This window comes from Pelecanus crispus, chromosome 5 (genome assembly GCF_030463565.1).
Source record: "Pelecanus crispus isolate bPelCri1 chromosome 5, bPelCri1.pri, whole genome shotgun sequence".
In the NCBI taxonomy this organism is placed as follows: Eukaryota; Metazoa; Chordata; class Aves; order Pelecaniformes; family Pelecanidae; genus Pelecanus; species Pelecanus crispus.
The window spans coordinates 20,325,212-20,345,945 of record NC_134647.1 but is presented as its reverse complement, the minus strand read 5'-3'; the positions used below and the strand labels follow the sequence as shown (position 1 = coordinate 20,345,945).

Sequence of the window (20,734 nt, the reverse complement as noted above, 5' to 3'; positions counted from 1 at the left end):
CAGCAGTCTGAGCACAGGAAGAACTTTCAATACATTCTGTAACTTCATGTAGTTAAATAATTACAAATACAACCCTAATGGGAGTTGTACTGAACAGATGTTAAAGTTGTAACAGCCTTTTTTATCACAGAAGAGGAGAATCTGAGTGGTACTGAGCAATTTTTGACTGATTGTGTGACAACAGATTCACTGAAAGTAACAAAGGCTTGAGGCGGGGGGGGGGGAGGGGGTGGGGTGGGGGGGGTGAGGGTAAATGTAGAAAAAGCACTGTTCATCCTAAATATGTCACCTGCAGCTTCTGCAAAACTCACAGCAAGATCTTCATTCTATATCAGATAAGGGTATGTGCAACTAATATATCTTATGATAAATGATTTGTAACCTTTCACCAGCCTGGTGAACAGGAGAAACACCCTAGAGCCAGGAATGTAGACTAATCAATAAATGCACAGAGGTGTAAATTAAGCAGATTGAAAGAGGAAGGAGAAATAGCTCAAATGAGAAATCCAAGTAAAAGGAAGGAATGCCCCTGAGTTCTGTTTGGGTGATAAGGTGCAGTGTTTGATCACAGAGATCCAAGAACTTGGAGGGACAAGTGGGATGGAATTTGGGCACAGCAGGTATAAGGTGGGGCCTGGAGTATAGTTATTATCATTTTTTTTACAAAGGGCTGGAGATAAATAAATAAATATAAATGGCTTATATAAAGAGTATGTTTCTATATGCTTTATAAATTGTATATACAATACATAAGGATTAGAAGGGGAACTAAATTCAGCACGCTAGCTGAAACTCTGAAGTGAGATCATAATTATGCAATTGGGCCCTAAAAAAAAAAAGAATTGTTATTTACTATGAAGCTTCATTTATTATTAAAGTGATCTCTGACTGACCCAGCAACGTTGAATATTTCATTCTTTTAGGATTCACAAATTATTAAACAAAATGAACTGGCACCTTTCACCCCACAGTACTGTAAGAGCTTCTGAGACATGCTTTACACTATGATGTAAGGGTTGGGTTGGAGACTAGTGATGCTAAAATCTACAGCAATGAAAATTAATTTCTTTTTTCAAAATAATAACCAGTATCCCTTTGCAAGCAGTACGAGCTGCATTAAATGGCCTCTGTCTCACATAAAACATATTACACTTCACCAACCTTGTTAAGACAAGCAGTGCTACAATTATTCGTTAAGAAAGGCAGCTAGCTGAGGTCTGGCAACTTTCTCTAGAGGGGGCATTCCAATGCACTGTAATGCATGCCCAGTGCTGTAAATGCAATGCAGCAAGTCCTCCTTTTACACCAAAAAGCTAAACAGTAAATACACTTCAATAGCACATTCAAGGGCAAGAGAAGGGGTTTTAGCCAGGTCTCTGAAACACACATCAAAGACATTCAAGTACATCATTTAATGCACTTAGGTTAGAACAAATATTCTAATTTCAGTGAACAACGAATTGCTAAAAAAAAACCCAAAAAACAAACAAAAAAAAACCTTGAAAAAATTGGGACTTCATTGGTAAAATAATAGAAAGAAAACTAAAGAAATAGAAGCAATTCAGAGGCAGAACTCTGATGATGCTGACTAGACAAAGCTGCTTGTTTATCTACAGCTTCAAAATGTTAGCATGTTCCCATTGTTAGGTTAGACTCTTATAATTTTTGGATGTGACCACTTTTATCTTTCCTTAAATAGTAGTAAGAAACAAAGAAAGTTGTTAAGGCAGTGTGCCAGTGTACCAATTTCACTTTCAAGGTTTTGAGAAACACTAGAAAGTGGGATGCTTGAGGGGTGCCAACATGTTATATACATGTTAGCATCATGTATATGAAACTATACTTTTATATGGTTTGTTTTTCATCAGATATCACTGATAAAAGAGACTGGGAGCAGGAAAAGATCCAGGAATACCAGGACTCCCCAACTCAGTCAGCGTTACCCCATGTTACATGGGGCATCTGTGAAACTGAAAGTGACTTCATATATGGGGAAGTGGAGAATCGATTAGATTTACTACAAGAACAACTCAACAGGTAAAAACAGAGATATGACCAAAAAAAAGATTTGTGTGAAAGAGTACAACTGATATTAACGATGCTACAGGAGGAATGAATTTGCACAGGAAGTTTCCAAAAGCATTCAGATCTTCAGAAGCTCAAAAGTACAAAAATATGCCTGACAGGAATATAATTTTTTTGTCTATATGTATTCTGAGGACCCTAAATATCACCTAAGTTCAGTCTTCCAGATTCTCAAAAAAACCTATTCTGGGATTGCTGGGTACAAAATTTTTAATTCATTGCCAGAATATTCATGCCACTTTTACCTCTAGGTACCCACATTAGCTACTCTGAATTGCCTTGCAGAAGAGCCTTTCTCCTCAATTGACTGTTTGGATCAACTTTTTAATGAAGAAGCTGTAGTGATGCATGTTAAATTTAAATCTCACCTCACCCAGAATGCTGTTCCCTTAACAGTGATTCCTAGATATTTACATGTCCACAAAATTACAATTTTCAGTATCTTCAATATCTCAAGTACTTCTTCTTTCCTGAAGACCCAAAGTAAAACAGCTGCCTAGTTTAAAAAAGACAAATTCCCTTTTTGATGCATTAACTTATTTTGCAACTGTCTCTATAACGAGTAAGACATGGGAGTATGCAAAGGCAAAATACTTATACCTGTTACAACAGAAAACAGTTGCTTTCTCTGTCAGAATCCGTTATTACCTTTGCTAATAACATGTCTCTTCCTTCTCTCTTTTGCTCTCTGATACACTACTCTGCTGCCAGCTAAGCAGCACAGCTCATAGCATCTTAAAAATATGGTTACAGAATTTTGATCCATCCTACACTATAATTTACCATGTAATTTCACTTAATTTTAAATTGCCCTATGCTCAGGTCTGTGGCTTTTTTATTATTTTCACTCTGCAATTCCATCACTTTCAATATTTTTCCATGACAAATACTATGACACGCACTCAGACCTAATTATACTTTATTAGCTCTTCATTGGCATTCTGTGCTGTGTATTTTAGCAATCAGTTTAAAGCCAGGTTAACTGCATATTGCTTCCTTCACCTACCATAAGCCAATACTATTTTTCATTTCTGAATACTATATAGTACATTAAAAAGACATTTTTAACATGTAAGCCTAAATTGCCATAATTTCTAATTCTAGTCAAGTAATCTAAGTAACTGTAAATGTCACATAACTAAACAGCTGTGTGTTCCCCATCAACAGTGTGTAGTCTTTGGGTTACATTTCCTGAAATCTTAAGCTCTTGAAACTGAAGTCATACCTCAAATTTACCCATAGTTTTATCAAATTCTTACTCAAGTTCTCAATATTTTTTTTAGTGAGAAAATATTGTTGCTGATAAACTAAGATTTAAATTGTTATGGATTTTATTAAATCATTTTATTCTTTAACTCTTCTCGTGTTTTTAAAGCTCTTCATGCTTTTAGGATTTTGGGCCTTGCTGGGTCTTCTATGAATGCAGAAGACAACATTCTGTGCCGCCTATGTCAGATCTGACCTGCTGGACTAAAAACCAGGGTCACTTCTGTCAGACCTTTTCTATGCCAAGTTAGAGGCTTGGCAGAACGCTCAAATTATTAAATTATATAGAAGGCTGGAAAGCCATTGTACGAGGAATATGTCCCTAGAGCTATCTCTGTTTCTCCTCTTTAAGCAATGGGAATTTCATGGAGGCTGTGGGCCAAGCATCTAAGGTTCTGTTTGTTCATCCTTGGGAGGCATGACATGGACTTGTTTTAAATTTTGGAGAAAGGAGGGAGAAGTTATCTATGCAATGATGGTGAATAAAGACTACTAGAGGTACTCTTTGATCTGAAGTACTGGGAAACTCCCATCAAGTGCTAACAAAGGAAGGGAGCAATTTTAGAGTTAATTCAAAGCCAAAGACAATTGTTGATGCAAGTCCTCCAATGCTAAATCTCTTTTATTCACTAGGCTGTTAAAGCCCAGGTTTAGCAGATGGAAGTTCTCCAGATGGTGGCATGCTGCTGCTGCTGCAGTATTTTCCCCTGTGGCATCAGCATCATGCTTGTGTGAGATCAGCACATTTGCAAGTAGCAAAGAACCCAAGGGAGATGAACAAGAGGGCGAGTAGGACATGATTGACTGTAACCTCTGGGCTTGGGCCTTTCTTTATGAGAGCTGATGCCACAAAACCACCTTCTCCCAATAAAGGAAGAAAAAGCATCCTAAATATCCTTTGGGCATACCTTTCAGATTCATTTCATAGATGCTTTTATAAATAAATGACACAAGGAATGGACAACTCCAATATGATAAAAAAATAATATCAAACAGTGAAGCACCTGGTGAAAGCAAAAATCTGTCAGCATAGGATCAATTCTGCTGCTGTAGGGAGCCCAAGTAGTAACATTCACAACATTAAAGGCTGCTGACAAAGATTAGTTTAGTCTGTCAGAAGATGAGTTGCAATAGAAAAGGCTGTATATCTGTATTACAGTCTGTCCTAGCATGTTTTGTAGCATTCCAGCAGCTGCACAGGGACCATAAGCACTACCTAGTGCTGAGTTTGTCATGGATCTTGTAAGACCATTTGAAAATCACTTCAGTGCTATGGAATTGTAAGTATGAAAAACATAAGCAGCTCAAGTGTTTCAGAAGTCATATACAAATTTATGAAAAGGGAAAAAAGATAAAAAGAGACTAGATTTGAACATCAGAAATGTTGACTATAATTCTGAGGCCTGAATAAGTCTGAATAAATTTTCACAGTGGGGAGACTGGGGCTGTTGGGTTTGTTTTCAGTAATCTTGAAAGCATCTTTCATTTTCTAACTGTAGAAAAACACAAATGTGGTTTTCTGCTTATTTCAGTGCATTGTATTAGCATTGGGAATGTCAGAATTAATTGTCAGATGCATCAGAAATAGTGTCCCATCCTCAGCCAGTACAAATCAATTTAGTTACAATGAAGAGAGTACATTTATTACAGTTAATTTCAACGAAAGACCTGGTCCCCCGTGTTACATTTTGTTGCAAACATAAGAGACAGTAATGAACTCATTCTTAATGTAGCAAAAAGATCAGAGACAAGCACGTAGATATGTTCTGCAAAGGAAAGGGACAGCCAGCAAGCTTTGGAAGGGCTCAGTACTCCCTCTTCTGTCCTTTCCTATTTAAGGCATGGTCATGTCACAACAAGCAATAATTTGCCTTATTAATAATAAGCTGCAGGTCTGTCACGATCCAAACTGGGCTGCCCAGGGGGGATGATGGTGGTTCTGTGATTCCCTTGGGCTAAATTAAGGTGAAACGACACCAAATGATCGATTAAGCACTTTATTGATGATAGAAACAGTCTTAACTTGGCAAGCGTAACAGTCGGCATAGTGGTAGGCAATGTGGGTTCTAATTGAAATAATTCTAAGAAGGAAGGGAAAAGAGGGAAGGCGGGAGGGGGGGAAGAGAGAGAGAGTTATCACCACCTTTGGATCCTGCGATGATGATGATAGATGAGGTGATCCTCCAGTGGTGGGTGCACTCCTGGCTTTCTCAGAGTCGTGTCTTTTATAAGCCCGTCTCCGCCTCTCAATTGCATCAAGTCTATCCCCTCGACAATTTATATGGCTCTTGTTCCAGAAAGTTCTCAATCTTCCGTGCAGGTGTCATTGTGGGGGGTGGTCATGAGGGGTCTTTTGGGTGGTCATGAGACCCTTTCTCAAATGAACTCTGTATGGTCTCTGGCCATGTATGGTGAGTTGTGTGGCACACTAGAAATACGCAGCTGCGCATCCTCCGACACGCCTCCCCACGCTCTGCACCAACCGACCTCTCACTTGTGGTTTGGGGTCGCCATGCAGATCTTAACTTGTTTCACCACAACATTTGAGACATCAACCAACCACCACAATGTCTGAGACATCAACATACATTAACTCTTTCAGTCTCACAAGATCCCTCTTGAACGCATCTGTAATCAGTATGTTAAAACATACCTATTCCTGACTATGAGTTAACTGATTTTGTGTTACTTCTCTAGGCTTGAATCCCAAATGACTTCTGATATCCAAACCATCCTGCAGCTTCTGCAAAGACAGTCAACACTCATTCCACCTGCCTATAGCATGGTGACTGCAGGTGCAGACTGTCAACAGCCAGCAATCCGGGTGATACAAAAGCTTCAGCCTGCAGCATCAATTAAAACAGACAGAAGTTTCAGTCCTTCATCTCAGGTATGTATATGTCCAGTAAGATCAAAAGAGGTTTGCTGATCTTTTTAGCTTATGATGGGAGAAATGCATACCAATCTAGGTTCTTGTTCACTAGTTTAAGGAACATGAAATTGTTTTTTTGACCTAGCACCTCTACAGTGGTATCTTAGATACCAGTCTCAAAGGCCCCATTTTCTGTTTGGGTTGTAGAGATCCATACAATGATCTTATAATCAGACTGATTTACTTAATTATCATGCTCTTCACAAAAGTTAGCAGAAATGGCAAATACTAGACACGGCTGTAAACCACAAACACTTTCCTAGCATCAGAGCTGCCTGCATGGGTGCGTCTGCTATAGATCCCATTCATGAGGTCCTGAGAAGCACCCTGACTATATTTTCCTCAAGATACAGGCCAAACAAATCCAGCTGATGCAGCATGGTGGTTATACACATATGGGGCTAAAACCAGTCTTATGTCCAGTCCCTTGCTACTGCTGGAAATATGAACATACAGAGCTGTGACACACCTGCATTTCCCAATACATGTTTTCCACCCCAGTTCTGTTCAGGCAAAATTTGATGATTTTCCAAATTTGTTTGGGATTTCTGGCATTTAACAACCTGGGCAGAGATGTGGCATATTATTTCCAAACAGGCTGCTGCATGTCTAGGAATCCCAAATCAGTCACGTAGCATCCAGTAAATCCAGCGTGATTGGCTGTGTCAGATTCCTTGTGTGTATGCTGGAACGCATATAGGCACAGGAAGCCCAACGCATCAAGGAGGCAAAAGTTTGCATGCATAAAGATTATCAGGCCAGCAAACGCGCAGCAGCAGTTTTCAGAAGTGTAAACCCACTGTGCATATACCTGCACAAAGCATATACACATATCTCTGTCTGAACAGAAATATGGCCACCCTCTGCAAACATCAGCAGGCGCGTTGCACACTTCACACAAATTCCCAGTTTAAAAGTGAAGGAGAACTGAGTGCTGAGACTGGAATCCAAATGGTTATAATGTTCAGAATGATGCTATTTCAGATTTATGTTCTGAAACAAAACTGCAAATTCAAGAACGCTGAAATCCATACCCTTCGATCAGGCCTCAAGAATATTCAGTCCTTGAGAAAGCGCTCTTCCTATGTGTATCTTGATGTCATATGAGCAAGTCTGAAGAGGGGAGAAGATATCCAGGCTTCTACAATTAATCAACAGAATTGCATTCAATTACATTAAATCAAATGCAGTGCCATTTAAAATATTTCAGTACACTGCTTAATAAAAACATGGTTTTCCAGCAACCATCTGAATGTGCTAATTTTGAGCAGAACAAGAGCCTGGAAGAGACCAATTTAATTATTACCATCTTGTTTCTTCTCTTCCCTTCCAGTGTCCTGAATTTCTAGACCTTGAAAAATCAAAACTTAAATCCAAAGAATCCGTCTCAAGTGGAGTGCATCTTAACACAGCCTCAGAAGACAACCTGGCTTCTTTTTTAGATCAAGAACATGACCAGTCTGTAGAGTGTCCCCCACAGCATTGTAAAACTTGTCCCCAGCCAATTAGGCACCCTTCCTTGCCAGAATCTTCACTAAGCACTGTAGGAATCTTGAGTCTTCATAGGCATGTTTCTGATCCTGGTCTTCCTGGGAAATAATACTTTTATACTATTATTTCACATAAAAATGTAAGTGCTTTTAATGGCTGTTTTTCCTTTTTTTTTTTTTTTTTTTTTATTTAAATCCTCTATACTTGACTCAGGGGCTACAAGGAATATACCATTATATGCAAAAGTACTGTATATTTTCCTAAATCTGAAGCTTGTAAGGTAAAGTTGGGCAGTTCTGATGTAAATATATATAAATACACACACTAACTGTATGTTCCAAATGTAAAACTGCCAGCATTCTCAAGGCACCTTATATTTTTATTTTTTTTAAATAACATGCATGTTCTGAAATTACAGTTTATGTTGCATGGAGATTACCATTTACTGCTGTCATGGAAATAGTATTTTATTGTGGATATGTCTTCAGAGCAAATACGAGACCAATTACAATAATTCACATAGAAAAAACTTCTACCTGACCAAGCTAAAATTCAAGCAAAATCTTCTTCTAGCTCACTTTTGAAAATTGATTTATCTTTCTTGTAGTGAGCTTTTTACAATAAATCACAATGATTCTAAATCTAGAAAAAGAATAAGGTAACCAAGTCTTCTGGGTTTGAAACAATTAGGACAGAGAAACCAGCCTCCTTCCAAACCAATTGAAGTATGGCACTATTTTAAGAGACAGGAAAACTCTGTCACACGCTGGAAAGTATCACCACAGGTCACATCCACAAAACTGCATTAACTGAATAATTCGTTTCCAGTACTTTTTTTTTTTTTTTAAATTGCATCATAGAAGTTAGCTGTCATGAGCAGGCAAGTATTCTTCATCTGTCACACAAACATAATCAAATGCAATAAATCTAATTTCTATATAATACAGAAGACTGTGTTCCTTTTGTTCAATACAAATCATTAACAATCTGTTTAATTAAAAAATACTTTACATATTTTTGTTTTATAATTACTAGGGTGGTTGTTTGCAGTTATCTGTTTTTGCTGACTGGCCCCTCTACAATGATCCTAGATAGGGTATATACGTATGTGGACACACACATACACCATGCACACATTCCTGTATGTGTGCATGTGTGTATTTTATATATGTACATATGTGTGTACGTATGTGTGTATATATTTATATACACACATACACACAAGCGTGTGTGTATACCTACACTTACATGTAGGAGTACAGATATAGATATATATATATATGTATATATGTAAAATCACTTTCAGGAACAATTGTAAACTTTCTTATTACAAAACAAGTAAGCTTAGCTTGTGTCCAAAGCTGACTACATTAGAATAAAATTATTTAAGGTCCATAGGCTTTAAATACAGTATGTACTGTATGTGCATAATGCTTTGTGAATACTTAGATTTAATTTTATTAAAATATTATTCTGCTTCAAATGTTGTGTTTATTTTAGAAGGAACTGACCTTTTTATTACTGTTTTTAAATATTTTAAAATGTTCACATAATTTTATAATCTTAAAGCTTTAATGTGAAGTTCCTCTAGGAAGAGAACTGGTTTCAGAAAAGCATGTAACCCAGTTAGTGGGGGAGCACTTAAATTTTAACTAAAACCAAATTAAACCCTCTGTTCTAAACCAGTGCTACAGAGTAATGCAATAGTAGCTGACCCTCCCATTAATAAATACATGTATTATATGTTGGGGTCAGAATGATACAGAATATTTTTAGTCATACACAGCCAGTAGATAAACCCAAGGTGGCTGAATCTTCTCTCACTTAAAGTTAGTGTGCGTGCTGAGCTAGGGTCTGCTTTATCTTTGCATTTAAAGGTACAAAAATGAATTAACTGAATACCTTTGTAAGTGAAAAGAGAAACCAACCCTTCCCATACAAGAGCAAATTTTCTTCTGCCTCATGCTACTGCTGATTGTTGAAAGGTCCAAATGCTACAAGGTGCTGACTGCTCTTACTTCTACCGTGGTGACAGGAGGTCTGCACTGCTTAGTGCCTTGCAGGATCAGATCCTAGGTGACAGCATCACTGGGCCAGTCAGAATCTCTGCCTGCATATACTCCATTGAAACAGGAGTGCTGAATAACAAAGTGAAATAGCTTCTGCTTTTTTTTTTTTTAAATTTTTAATAGCAAGTGTTAACAACTTCTGCTCTGTCTCAATCTGGTAACTAATATTAATGTCTGTTACAAAGAACAAGCTAGCACATTTTCTAAAAAATTATTTGTGGTTATGCTACATTTAAAAGAGTCTGGTATAAATTAAAAATAAAATTAATGAAAAAAGTAAAATGGATGAGCATTGCTTTACAAAATGCCTTTTGTCCAATTTCATCACTTGGTATTTCACATTAATGCAAAGAAACTGAGCAAAACGGGTGGATTGGGGAAGGAGTGTTGGGGAAGAGGAAAAGCAAAAACCATTTCCATTAGTCCAAGTGAAGGAAAAGCTCCATCCCTTGCTCATTTTCTTGGCTCAAAGAGGCTTTTTCCTTCCCTTTTCTTTGTATTTATCAAGAAGAAAAATCTCAGATGGGGGCAACTAAGGGAGACTTTGCAAAGTTACGGAGAGTCTAAACTCCCTGGACATCCGCCAATGAATGAAGAAACAAAACATGAAAGATGGCACTTGGTTGGCAATACTCTAGCTGCCCCTTCCCTGCCAAGGAAAGATTTGCCCTCTCAGGTACCTTTTCTTGTTGAGGTACAGTGGAGCACTTGAAGACCCACTGCTTCAAGCTTTTTTCTTCTAGAGACAGGTACAAACCATTGCTTTTTGAAATGTGTTAATTTTCTGAACAGCAAAAATTGTGTCTCCTTTTTTTTTTTGTTCTAGGCAGGGTTCCCTTTAAGCCCAGTCTTTTTCTGACTCGATAGAAATGGGTCTGTGTTATCCAAATCAAGCTGGGAGTGACATAATGGTTGCGTACCCACACATCACAATACACAGCTATAACATTTCCACAGAGACTTTCATGACTTTAGGGGATAAGTTTTGGTCTCGCTTGAGCTTAGGAACACTCATCTTAGCCATTTACATTTAAAACCTGTGGCCAAAAATACATATAAATGATAACTTGTAGGTACAGAGAAGTATCCTGGAGATTCAAGAATAGCTAATGTAGTTGAAGTATCAAAGCAATTGGGAGAATCACTCCAAATGTGAGAGGTGAGACGGTACAAATCAGCAGAGCTCTTCATGAAGTTCATTAGCTTCCACCGGCTGTGGGTCTAGTTCAATGTTTAAAGCAAACGATAGACCGCGATGCTTTTCAATATTTAAGCTGTGTAGCAACCTGCACTGTTTGCATGCATGTGCCCATCTACACACACAGATTTACAGTAACACACATTAAGTCGCGTGCCTTGCCCTACCTTTCCAGGAAGCAGTGACCAGCTGCATGCCTTTCTCTCCTTTCCCCTTCCCACTCTCTGCATGCAGCAAACACGTTTTCCAGCCTCCCATCTCACAGCTGCTGCCCATGGACGAACCTGTCTTCCCTTTTCCTGCTGCAGATTGTGTCCTACCAATCTCCTCTCTCCGGTGAGCACAGGTCACTCATCAAAGCTTCCGCATGACTGATCAACATTATGAGTAGCATCCGAAAAGCTGAACAGCACTGCTTCGCAGGGCCTCTGGCTGCCTGCTTAGGTGAAGCAGCTTGAGTCTTGCCCACAGATGAATTCTGTGTCCTCCCGTTTGAGAGCTGCTGAGCTAGCCTGGGCATGAATAGATTAGTGAGAGACTGAAATAGCAGCGTAGCGGAAAGCACGATTCCTTGAGTGAGAGTTGGACGTAATACTACACCTGCAGATTTGAAGCTTTGATGTTTCTATAGTCTTCTGTTAAATATTCTTACACTGTGAATATATGTCTACGCTACTGTTTAAATTTTGACTTTTCATATGTTGGCTTAAATCAGAAATAATTAATTCCAATGGAGCCAGTAGTTATATGCTATCACATTTTTCATCAAATTGGGAATTGGGTCCAGTGGGCACCTCCCCTCCATTCATCTACAGGCTCTCTCTGTACATACACACAGAATGATTTTTTTCCCCATATACTGAGCTCAGTCCTAAACAGAGCAACAGCTTGTTATTTTTAATAGTACTTCCGCAGACCCAGAAATTGGCTTTTCAATGTTTCTAAAATGTTTTTGTGCCATCAACAGTATAGGGGCATTTTCAATATCCCTGAGATAGTACAAAAATTGACTTCATTAAAGAAAACCTAAGAATTTTTCTCCACAAAAACATCTGCACAGGTTCCTCAAATGCACCACATAAGCGTGATATATTCCAAGCTAGTTGTACCAAGAAATAACACATAGCAGTTTGTAATTCATTGGTACATTGCCAACTTTAAATACTTGTCATTAAATACTTTTTGCATTTTGGGGGTAGTATTATAGACATTATTTTCCTCCCTCTTACATTTTTCAGAATCTCAGACTGGTGGTATTTTGTCACAGCAAAAGCAAATGGCTTCTAAAAGGCTACAGTTCCCAGAGTTCTTAGTTCTTGTAGAGAAATATAATTATATTCAGTCACCTGGAATTGCCTAAAATCCAGTAAAATTTTGACAATGAGAGAAATGATGGAAATGGACAGTATTTTTGAAAAAGCATTATTAATTATGCTGACATTGTACATGATTTTAGCATCCTCTGACTCTTAAACATGAAGTTCTGCTGCGTTTTGTTAATTAAGAGATGAGGCACAATGAATTTCTAGGTAGCAAAGACTGAACAGATTAAAACTCAAAAAGCTGAAAGCTGCTGCTTCCATCGAACCTCACTTTTTAGCTAAGGGCAAAGCTATTGTAAGACAGTCGTCTTTGGAAAAACTGTTAGATTAACTTCATCTATGGACACTCCAAGCGTGACTCACACTTTCTAGTTATTTAATGTTAAAAAAAAGCCTGCGTAGTTAAACTGACATCAAATGTGGATGCATGAAGCAGAAAAATTCTGCTCAGTGCAACCATTTTTTAGTTTTTTCATTCAGACAGGTTTTCAGAACAGGGTAATTCTATTCTTTTAGCAGTTTTTCAACCTACATGAAACCAAGCCATTAAAAAAGTTTTAGTAGAATGTTGAATATCCACAAGAGCTCAAGAATGAGCCTCATAGCCAGAAATAAACAGTAGAGATCAAAATTTAGTATCTTTTAATACCCTAATCCTTCACAGAAGGTTAGTGAAGACATGAGACAAGTCTAATGGAAGATAACTGCAATTCAAACATTAGCATTTACTCCCCATTTTGAAACCTCTAATTACCAGGTATTTCCAGGAATGAGAAAGTGGTGGCCCAGCAGATGAGACATACGAACTCACACAGCGGGTTTTACATTCGAGGAGGCAGTTGGCAGCAACCAACCACCCCTCTTCAGATCTGATTCTCAGTTTAATCTTCTCTTTCACCAAGACTGACATTTTTGAGGCTTGGCACCCACAGCACTGAGCTCTTCTGAGAAGGAAGCAATGCTTGTCACTGAGTCCTGTTGCCATACAGGCTAGGCATTCACTGCACTACATCTGTTGTGAAATAATGAACTTTGCTTGGAGGAAATTGCTGCCAAATTAATCTCGTGCTATCCTTGGTCAAGTCCAGATTGTTTCTATTCAAGTCAGATAGCTGACCTCCACTTCTTGACAGAGGTTCCAGATTCAGTATGAGTTAACAGTGGTGTATTAAGGGCATTACAGTAACCGGCAAAGCAGGAAACACTAACCTGGTGCCTAAATTCACTAACAGGAGCAACTACAAAGCGAATTAAAATGGGTCTGATAAGCAAGGTCTGTGTGCTGAGGCTACTGGTTTGTGAGTTTGGGGCTTTTTGTTTGGGTTGGGGGTTGTTTTTTTTTTTTTGCTTCATTTTTTTAAATTGTTTTGGTTTTAAACTGTAATTTGTTGATACTTTATTCAAATGCACACCACTACTCACAGCTGCTCCAAATGGTTGCAATCATGCATTTAACAAAGATTCCAGAGTTGGATGGGTTTTTTTCCCCTCCTCCTTTTTCGCACACAAACAAAAATGCAACCTCCATGCTCCCTGTAGTTACTATAAGACAAACACCAACAGGGATCCAAAAAGGTTGAATATAGCTCTGTATCAAAAACACTGAGAAAAAAAAATATTAATTATATTTAGTATACTCATAACACCATAGGAATAAAGGTAAAAGCACAGGATTACACAGGACACCACTCACTGGCTTGAAGCACACACAATAGAGACACAAAATTAGACCTTTTCAGAAAATCCTATGCAGACAGCAATCTCCCTGTGCCATACTGACCTCCACCCCTGAAGTAGAACTGGAAGTTATATCCATGTCTACTCCCTCTAACTTCACCAACTGAGGAATTCAAAAATCCAAGATAACTTCTAGTTACATAATCTGGGTAATAAAGCTGACAAGGGCTGTTCATTGAGTCCCAAATTTTCAAAAAATATTTTGATCAAAAGTGCTGTCTAAATATCTGTCTTCAACCCAGACACTTCCATTGTTTGAATCATTTTCTTTCAGAGAATTTAAAGTGAAACACAGAATGGGTTTATGATGCAAGACCTATTCAGCAAGCAAATTTACTGATCCAGATGAATAGCCATTGAAAGCTTTAGAGAGAAGCAGAGCTCTTAAAAAGAAAAAAATAAAAAGAAAAAAACCCCAAACCAACCAAACAAAAAACCCACCGGAACACCATGCCCACAGATCTCCTTGGGGAAAAGCCTTAGGTGGGATTAAAAAAAAAACCTACCAGTTGAAGGCCATTCCAGTTGTATTCAAGTAGTATTACCTGAGCTTGCCTCACAAAAAAACCACTGTATTGCAACAAGCTGGAACAGTAAGAAAGTTTTATCTAGAACACTTTGGGGTTTTAATGGAATGCACTGATCTAGTTTCTTCAAACCAGCAGAATTTTTCAGAGTGAGCCATCTGAGACAGTATGCCACTACTAATGAAAAAACCGCATATAGCATTTAGGGTATCTGACATTTGATTTGTGTAAGCAAGCTACCCATTTATAAAACACTACCTATTATGTACATCCATAAGCTTTTCCTTTTCACTTAGCTCTTGACCTCAACACAGAAAATTTACTTGTCTGCAATGCTACATGTACAGATAAAAATGCCATGCTTCTAAATAATAGTAAAATGCAAAAAATATTTATTGCTGTGAATCATGCACTTAAAGCATTCATTCGAAGCGCATTGTCTTATTAAGCAGGAAGGTTAAAAACTGTACAACAGCTTCCATTCACAGCAGTTCTTCCAAATATGAACTTCGACAGGTTGGTGATCCTGTTTTCCTCCAGCAGTTCAGCACTCGGAATGCCATGGTGCACTGCAAGAACTGGAAGAGGAAGTAATAGGCAAGTCAGTGTCCGGAGATTGTGGAATTGTGACAAATACAATTACACTAACCATCAGTAAGATTCAAAAGGAATGGCCTACTTCCATCCTGACAGACGGAGGGACCCACAAGTTTAAATATTAGAAATAACTTACGTACTAATGAAAAGTATTCACAAAACTGTATGAAGAGATAGTCAAGGCTGTTTCTGCTTTTGGATTCTTAGCAACAAAACCGATTCCTCAATTTCATTTCATGCTGTTAGTTAGAGCATGTCCAAAAATTATTTAGTCAGCTGAACAGTTCACATCTTGCTACCTACATTCTACCGGTAACTTCCACAGTCTACTGTGTTGATCCAGCAATAACTTCCCACCGCAATAAAGTACTTACACCACTAACAAGCAGGACTATTCACAGTAATAATCTGCACTAGAATAGAAGAGCAGTGAATACCAACTAAAGCTTTCAATATTAAGATGCAAATTGAATTATATGTTAACACTAAGATAAATGATTTTTACAGGTATTTTGATGATTTCTTTACAGCTGCATGCATTAAGTTTAACACACCATCAGGAATTATGATCATACCTTTATCTTAATTTTCCTTCCAAGAAACTGTGAAAGTTTAATGGAAGCTCCAATTTCTAATACTCATACTGCTGGTGGCCAGCTTAACATGAATAAGCCACGCTGTAAAATTACAAAGTGCGAGACATGCAAATCAAATAAAGCAGTTATACAAATAATACACCTCCATAACCAGTATCTACACCCCATTATAAATGCTCAAACAAAACTAGTATTGGAAGTTACCAGTTTAGAGAATTTAAAATTCAAGTTTTTCATAATCACCAACAGGTTCAAAGTGATACTAAGACTCAACTTAAAGTCCTAGTATGTACAAGGATATATCCTACACAGATATCATAACTCTGCAAGTTTCTAATCTGAATGCTGAAAGGGTAATTAAAAAAAAAATCAGAAGTTTGTAACTGGTATTATTTTTAATGATCAGTTTCAGCAATGATAGTAACCATGAATTTTTTTAATCCAATTTAAAAAAGAAACAAAAAACATTCAAGTAGCCTGATACTAAAAACACCCTTGGTTTTTTTTAGCCTGTCTGCCACAGAGCCAACTGATACATTAACTTACTATTCTTGGAGTAGCCTCGTTAATATCGCCATTTAATTTTTAAGGGTGACAGAATTAGACTATGCATAAAAGCCCAGTCTTCTCAACTTTGCACCTCAGAAGGCAGGAGAGTGGTAGTAACCTCTCTCTAACATGGAGCTATACCTGCTTGGCTGCCATAGCAAAACACTCAGTATCTTAGAATATTAGGTTCCACTGATTCCAGACTGCATTAGATATCTCTGCAGTTTTTCAGCATCTACTTCTCCATCCTGTAGAACAAATGCACACATTTGTCACAGTTGACAATTCACATTTAATTTGCAAAAAATATCACTGATTTTTAATGCATTAGATTCCATGTAGCGATACCTAAAATGTTCTTACATTGTTAAATAGTCACCATAAGAGAAGAGCACCTGATCTAATCTGGAAGCAGTAAACAGAATTCTCCGCTTAAAGCATATCAATGGCAGTGAGTGGGTAAACAGGTAATTAAGTATCCACTAAGCATATTCAAAAACACTATCAAAGTTTTAGCATTTTCTAATGTAGAATTTACATGTGAAGATAATCAGCAAGTTGATTAAAATTATGACACCTTTGTTTTCAATACTTAGTATCCAAATTGTTAGCATTTCCACTTTGCAATAATTAATAGATGCTTTTCCTTTTGCCCATCGAATTTCCTCATTATTCACCTAGTGCAGGGATGTTAAGCAGAAATAAAAGCACTGAGGTTCAGAGCCTATGCAATTTAAAATATGAAGAGAAAAAAAGAAGCCCCTCTAATCTAAAAAAGAATGTCACTCACCTGTAACTGGAGATCTTCCAATACATCACTTCTCTGTATCTATGTTCTTGAGAAGGTGCGTGTCGGCACCACAGAAGCTAGAACCATCTTGTAACCAGTGGGGCTGCACACGTGACCTCTGTGAATCCTTGCCACCTTCCATTGGTCGTCTTCCCCCATACTGAACTACTGAATTCCCTGACTATTACTCCTTTTAACACATGACATTGCAGTAGTCATATTACCATCTGTAAGTCATATGGACATTAATGCAGACTCTTGGAATATAACAACTCCTATCACTATCTATTAGCAACATTAGAAAAACATTCACGGTATTTAATACTTCCTTTTTAAAAAACACCATGTAACTTTTCAAAGCCAGCACATCCCATACATATCTACAAAAAATAGGTTTAGTCTCACAACATTTGTGAGCCCGCCCTCCAATCTAAAAATTGTATGATCTTAAAGAACATAAATGTCAGCTTTAGGACCTCATGCCAGAAGAAATATCTTGCAAAACACGCATCAACCATTCTGGAGACTCCAGTTCCTTGCGACACTAACCTGGGAAGTTATATGTCTGCATTTTGCTTTTCTGGGCAAGCTCCATATGCAGTACAGAACAAAGTTAATTGAAATCCTAGTCTCAAAATTCTCACAACTGGCTTTTAAGGTTCTGTTATCTGCATACAGAATTATAGCACTAACATGTATAATAAGGTGCAGCAAACCTAAAGAAACACTATTTCAAGATGGCAGTGAGAATCTGAACATGAACTGCCAACATATTTTGATTAATTTTATCTTATTAGACAGCAACATGTCTATCAAGTCTGTAGTACTGTAAACTCTACTGTCAACTATAATTACAATTATTATTGAAAACTGTATATCTTACCTGAAGAGGAATGATTATCACTTGGGAACATTATGCCAAGGTATTTCTGCTGAAGAAAAAAAGCATGAAACAAAACTTTACTAGGGTTGTTTTCACAGCTGATTATATAGTTACATTGTTGATACTATCTTACCTATCCAGCAATAGCACTGAAGTCAACATGGGATTGGCAGCAGCAGAGTAAGCACCGGCATATGCAGAACATGCAGAGTGTGCACCATGAGGCGTATTTGGTACTGCTCCTGGCACTGGCAGTCCCATTGTCACTGGCATTCCAGGCATCTGTAACTGCAATACTTTGGGGGGGGGGGGGGGCAGGATCCAGTATTTCCACCTTGTTAGCCTGAAATACTTCAATTCTACAACAAAAATGTAACTTTTGCATGATTAAGAAATACCTGTTGCAGTTTATTGAAAAAATTAATCATGTTCAAACTCAGTCCTACAACTGGATTTATTGTTAAATGACTTCCATTTAAAGTAGTTTTGACAACACTTGGTGACAAAATGGAATAGTACAACTCCAGAAACAGTTCCACATGCCTTTGGCCGCATTACCAAGGAAGCTTTCTAAGGAAAAAAAAAAAAAGAAGCTACTACACTGCTACGTTTTGTTTTGCTTTGGAAGTCTGGGGGTGGAAGTGGTTTTGGTTTTAAACAGATATCTTATGGGCATTAGTGATATTGTCTGCAGGACACTGTAGTCATTATTTTAGATATTCTAATAAAATTTTAAAAAAAAAGCCTTTCTGAACATTAAGTTCTAATAAACTGATTTTGCCTGCATTCGCTATTGGATCAGTCTTTCCTTTTCAGTGTTACAGTGTTTATTCAGTTACTTACCTACGCCAGGATTTGAAAGTACTTTCTTTTTATGCAGGTACCACAACAGGTAGCAGGGGTTCCCTTCTTCAGGCTGGGCCACATACAATTTGAAGTGGCTTTGAGTATCCAAGAATGAATTTTATGAGCAGCTTATAGATTTTACTGTGCTGATATGTTGCTCTTACAACAGCAAAGTAAAGCTTAATTTACCTATATTTAAATATAGTATGTTTTATCCAAGCATTTAAGTGACTAAGAAAACTAAAATACAATCACACAGTTGAAGTTTTCCAGATGCAATAATGCAAGGCCTGTCATCCTACACAATCACCTGAGAGGAACATAGGAGTTACAGCAACCAAGAAAGTGACAGAACACAAAACCCATGGCCCTGTAAAAATAAACACTACACTGCACTTGTTAGATCAGCAAGTCTTTGGAAAAACAGAGAGTCATCTTTTTTGTCCCAAGCTGCCAGTGTTACTCCTTAGGACAGCTGCAAACAGCTTCTGCAGATCACATATAAAAAAGTATTTTTGCTATATTGCAGAAGCAGAAGCAGTCTCAGATCTATAGTCCTGAAAGAAGCAAAGCCCAACAAGCTGTCACTGCCACTAGTATCATCTGTGCCAGTTTTGTAACACGAATAATTTTCAGCTACACCACTGCAAGGCAATTTCAAAGGAACAAAGAGATTTTAGGATCCCCAAATACACAGTAGCAATATTTAAAGATTTAATTTTAGCAATGACAAAGGAGCACACAAAGGCCCAGTTTGCTTAAGCTATACAAAAGCTACTGAACACCAGTGTCATGAGAACTATAGCAACAAGCCTCTGTAGCGACTGTATTTACACTGAACAGCTGAATAATTTAGAAAAATATTTTCATCTCTTATGCAGCAACCAAAAGTACTTGAGCAGCTTTCCTTTTGCTCAAGGACACGTAAAGCGAACAGCATCCAATCCTTATACATCTCTTTGTGCTGTAGTTGTCATGCTTTCCCATTTTCTGACAACTACTACTAGTGCTCCCAGCTGTACTATTAGTCTGTCCTAGAATGCTGTTTTTACAAAAGCTAGTGTAGTGCCCGTGACCATTGCAGTCCCCGCCACCGGGCACAAGAAACACCAAATATAATGCAACTTCTTTTGGTGAGGGCAATAACCACCTCAAAATTGTATTCCAGGATCAGTATGTAAGCAAACCCCAGTCCTCCAGGGGTCCCTAACTCCTTCTGTGTAAGGATTTACAACTGAAGTTCAGCCGCTGCGTTTATTCAGCACACGGCGCCTGCTCTACCCACTAGCCCAGGGCCCACAGCGGCGAGGGCCGTCCGGCTGCAGCCGCTCTGCAACCGCCCGCCTCCCCTCAGACACCTCCGCCTCGGCTGCCCCGGCTCCGCCGGGTGAGCGCTCCGGTTCCGCAGCTAGCGCCGGGACGAAACCCCTTCCTCCGTTACCCTCCACCACGGCCCGGCTTGCCCGTGTGCGCGGCAGAGAGGGGCGGCCGCAACGCTCCCCGCCACCCACCCCCGAGCAGGCGCGCAGGGCCGGGACGGCCCCCTCCTCTGGACCGCGCGGGCCCGGCCTCCCCGGAACGGCACCGCCAGCGCGGCCCTGCCGAACCCGAAGGCGCGGCGGGGAGGGAGGGGGGGAGGGAGGGAGGGAGGCAGGCGAACGCTCTGCCCAGGCCGCGGAGCCCCGCAAGGCAGCAGCGGCACCGACGCCCGCCCTGGGAAATCCCGGGCACCTGAGGGAGCCGCAACGGCTGCGGCACCCTCTCCACAACAGCGCTGCCGCGCCGGCCCCGGCCCTGCCATTGGCCAGCCGAAACCCCGCCCACCGGCTGGGCCCGCGAGCCCAGA

At 39.0% G+C, this 20,734-nt stretch overlaps 1 protein-coding gene and 2 long non-coding RNA genes across 3 annotated transcripts in view; 1 reads left to right on the top strand and 2 right to left on the bottom strand.

Annotated features, from left to right (window-relative positions):
- KCNH7 (potassium voltage-gated channel subfamily H member 7) overlaps positions 1-7,883 on the top strand; it is a 242,744-nt gene extending 234,861 nt beyond the window's left edge. The window contains exons 14-16 of the mRNA XM_075710364.1: positions 1,869-2,037; positions 6,049-6,241; positions 7,617-7,883. Of these exons, the coding sequence (XP_075566479.1) occupies positions 1,869-2,037; positions 6,049-6,241; positions 7,617-7,883 (629 nt within the window). The remainder of the gene's footprint in view (positions 1-1,868; positions 2,038-6,048; positions 6,242-7,616) is intronic.
- Positions 7,884-13,772: 5,889 nt separating this feature from the next.
- LOC142593550 (uncharacterized) lies at positions 13,773-16,616 on the bottom strand. The gene is made up of 3 exons (XR_012831067.1): positions 16,511-16,616; positions 15,800-15,901; positions 13,773-15,205 (listed from the first exon to the last, which is right to left on the bottom strand). It is a non-coding gene; the product is annotated as an uncharacterized LOC142593550 (long non-coding RNA).
- A 548-nt stretch (positions 16,617-17,164) lies between these two features.
- Positions 17,165-18,905, bottom strand: LOC142593549 (uncharacterized). The gene is made up of 4 exons (XR_012831066.1): positions 18,886-18,905; positions 18,176-18,338; positions 18,043-18,091; positions 17,165-17,386 (listed from the first exon to the last, which is right to left on the bottom strand). It is a non-coding gene; the product is annotated as an uncharacterized LOC142593549 (long non-coding RNA).
- Positions 18,906-20,734: the final 1,829 nt, after the last annotated feature.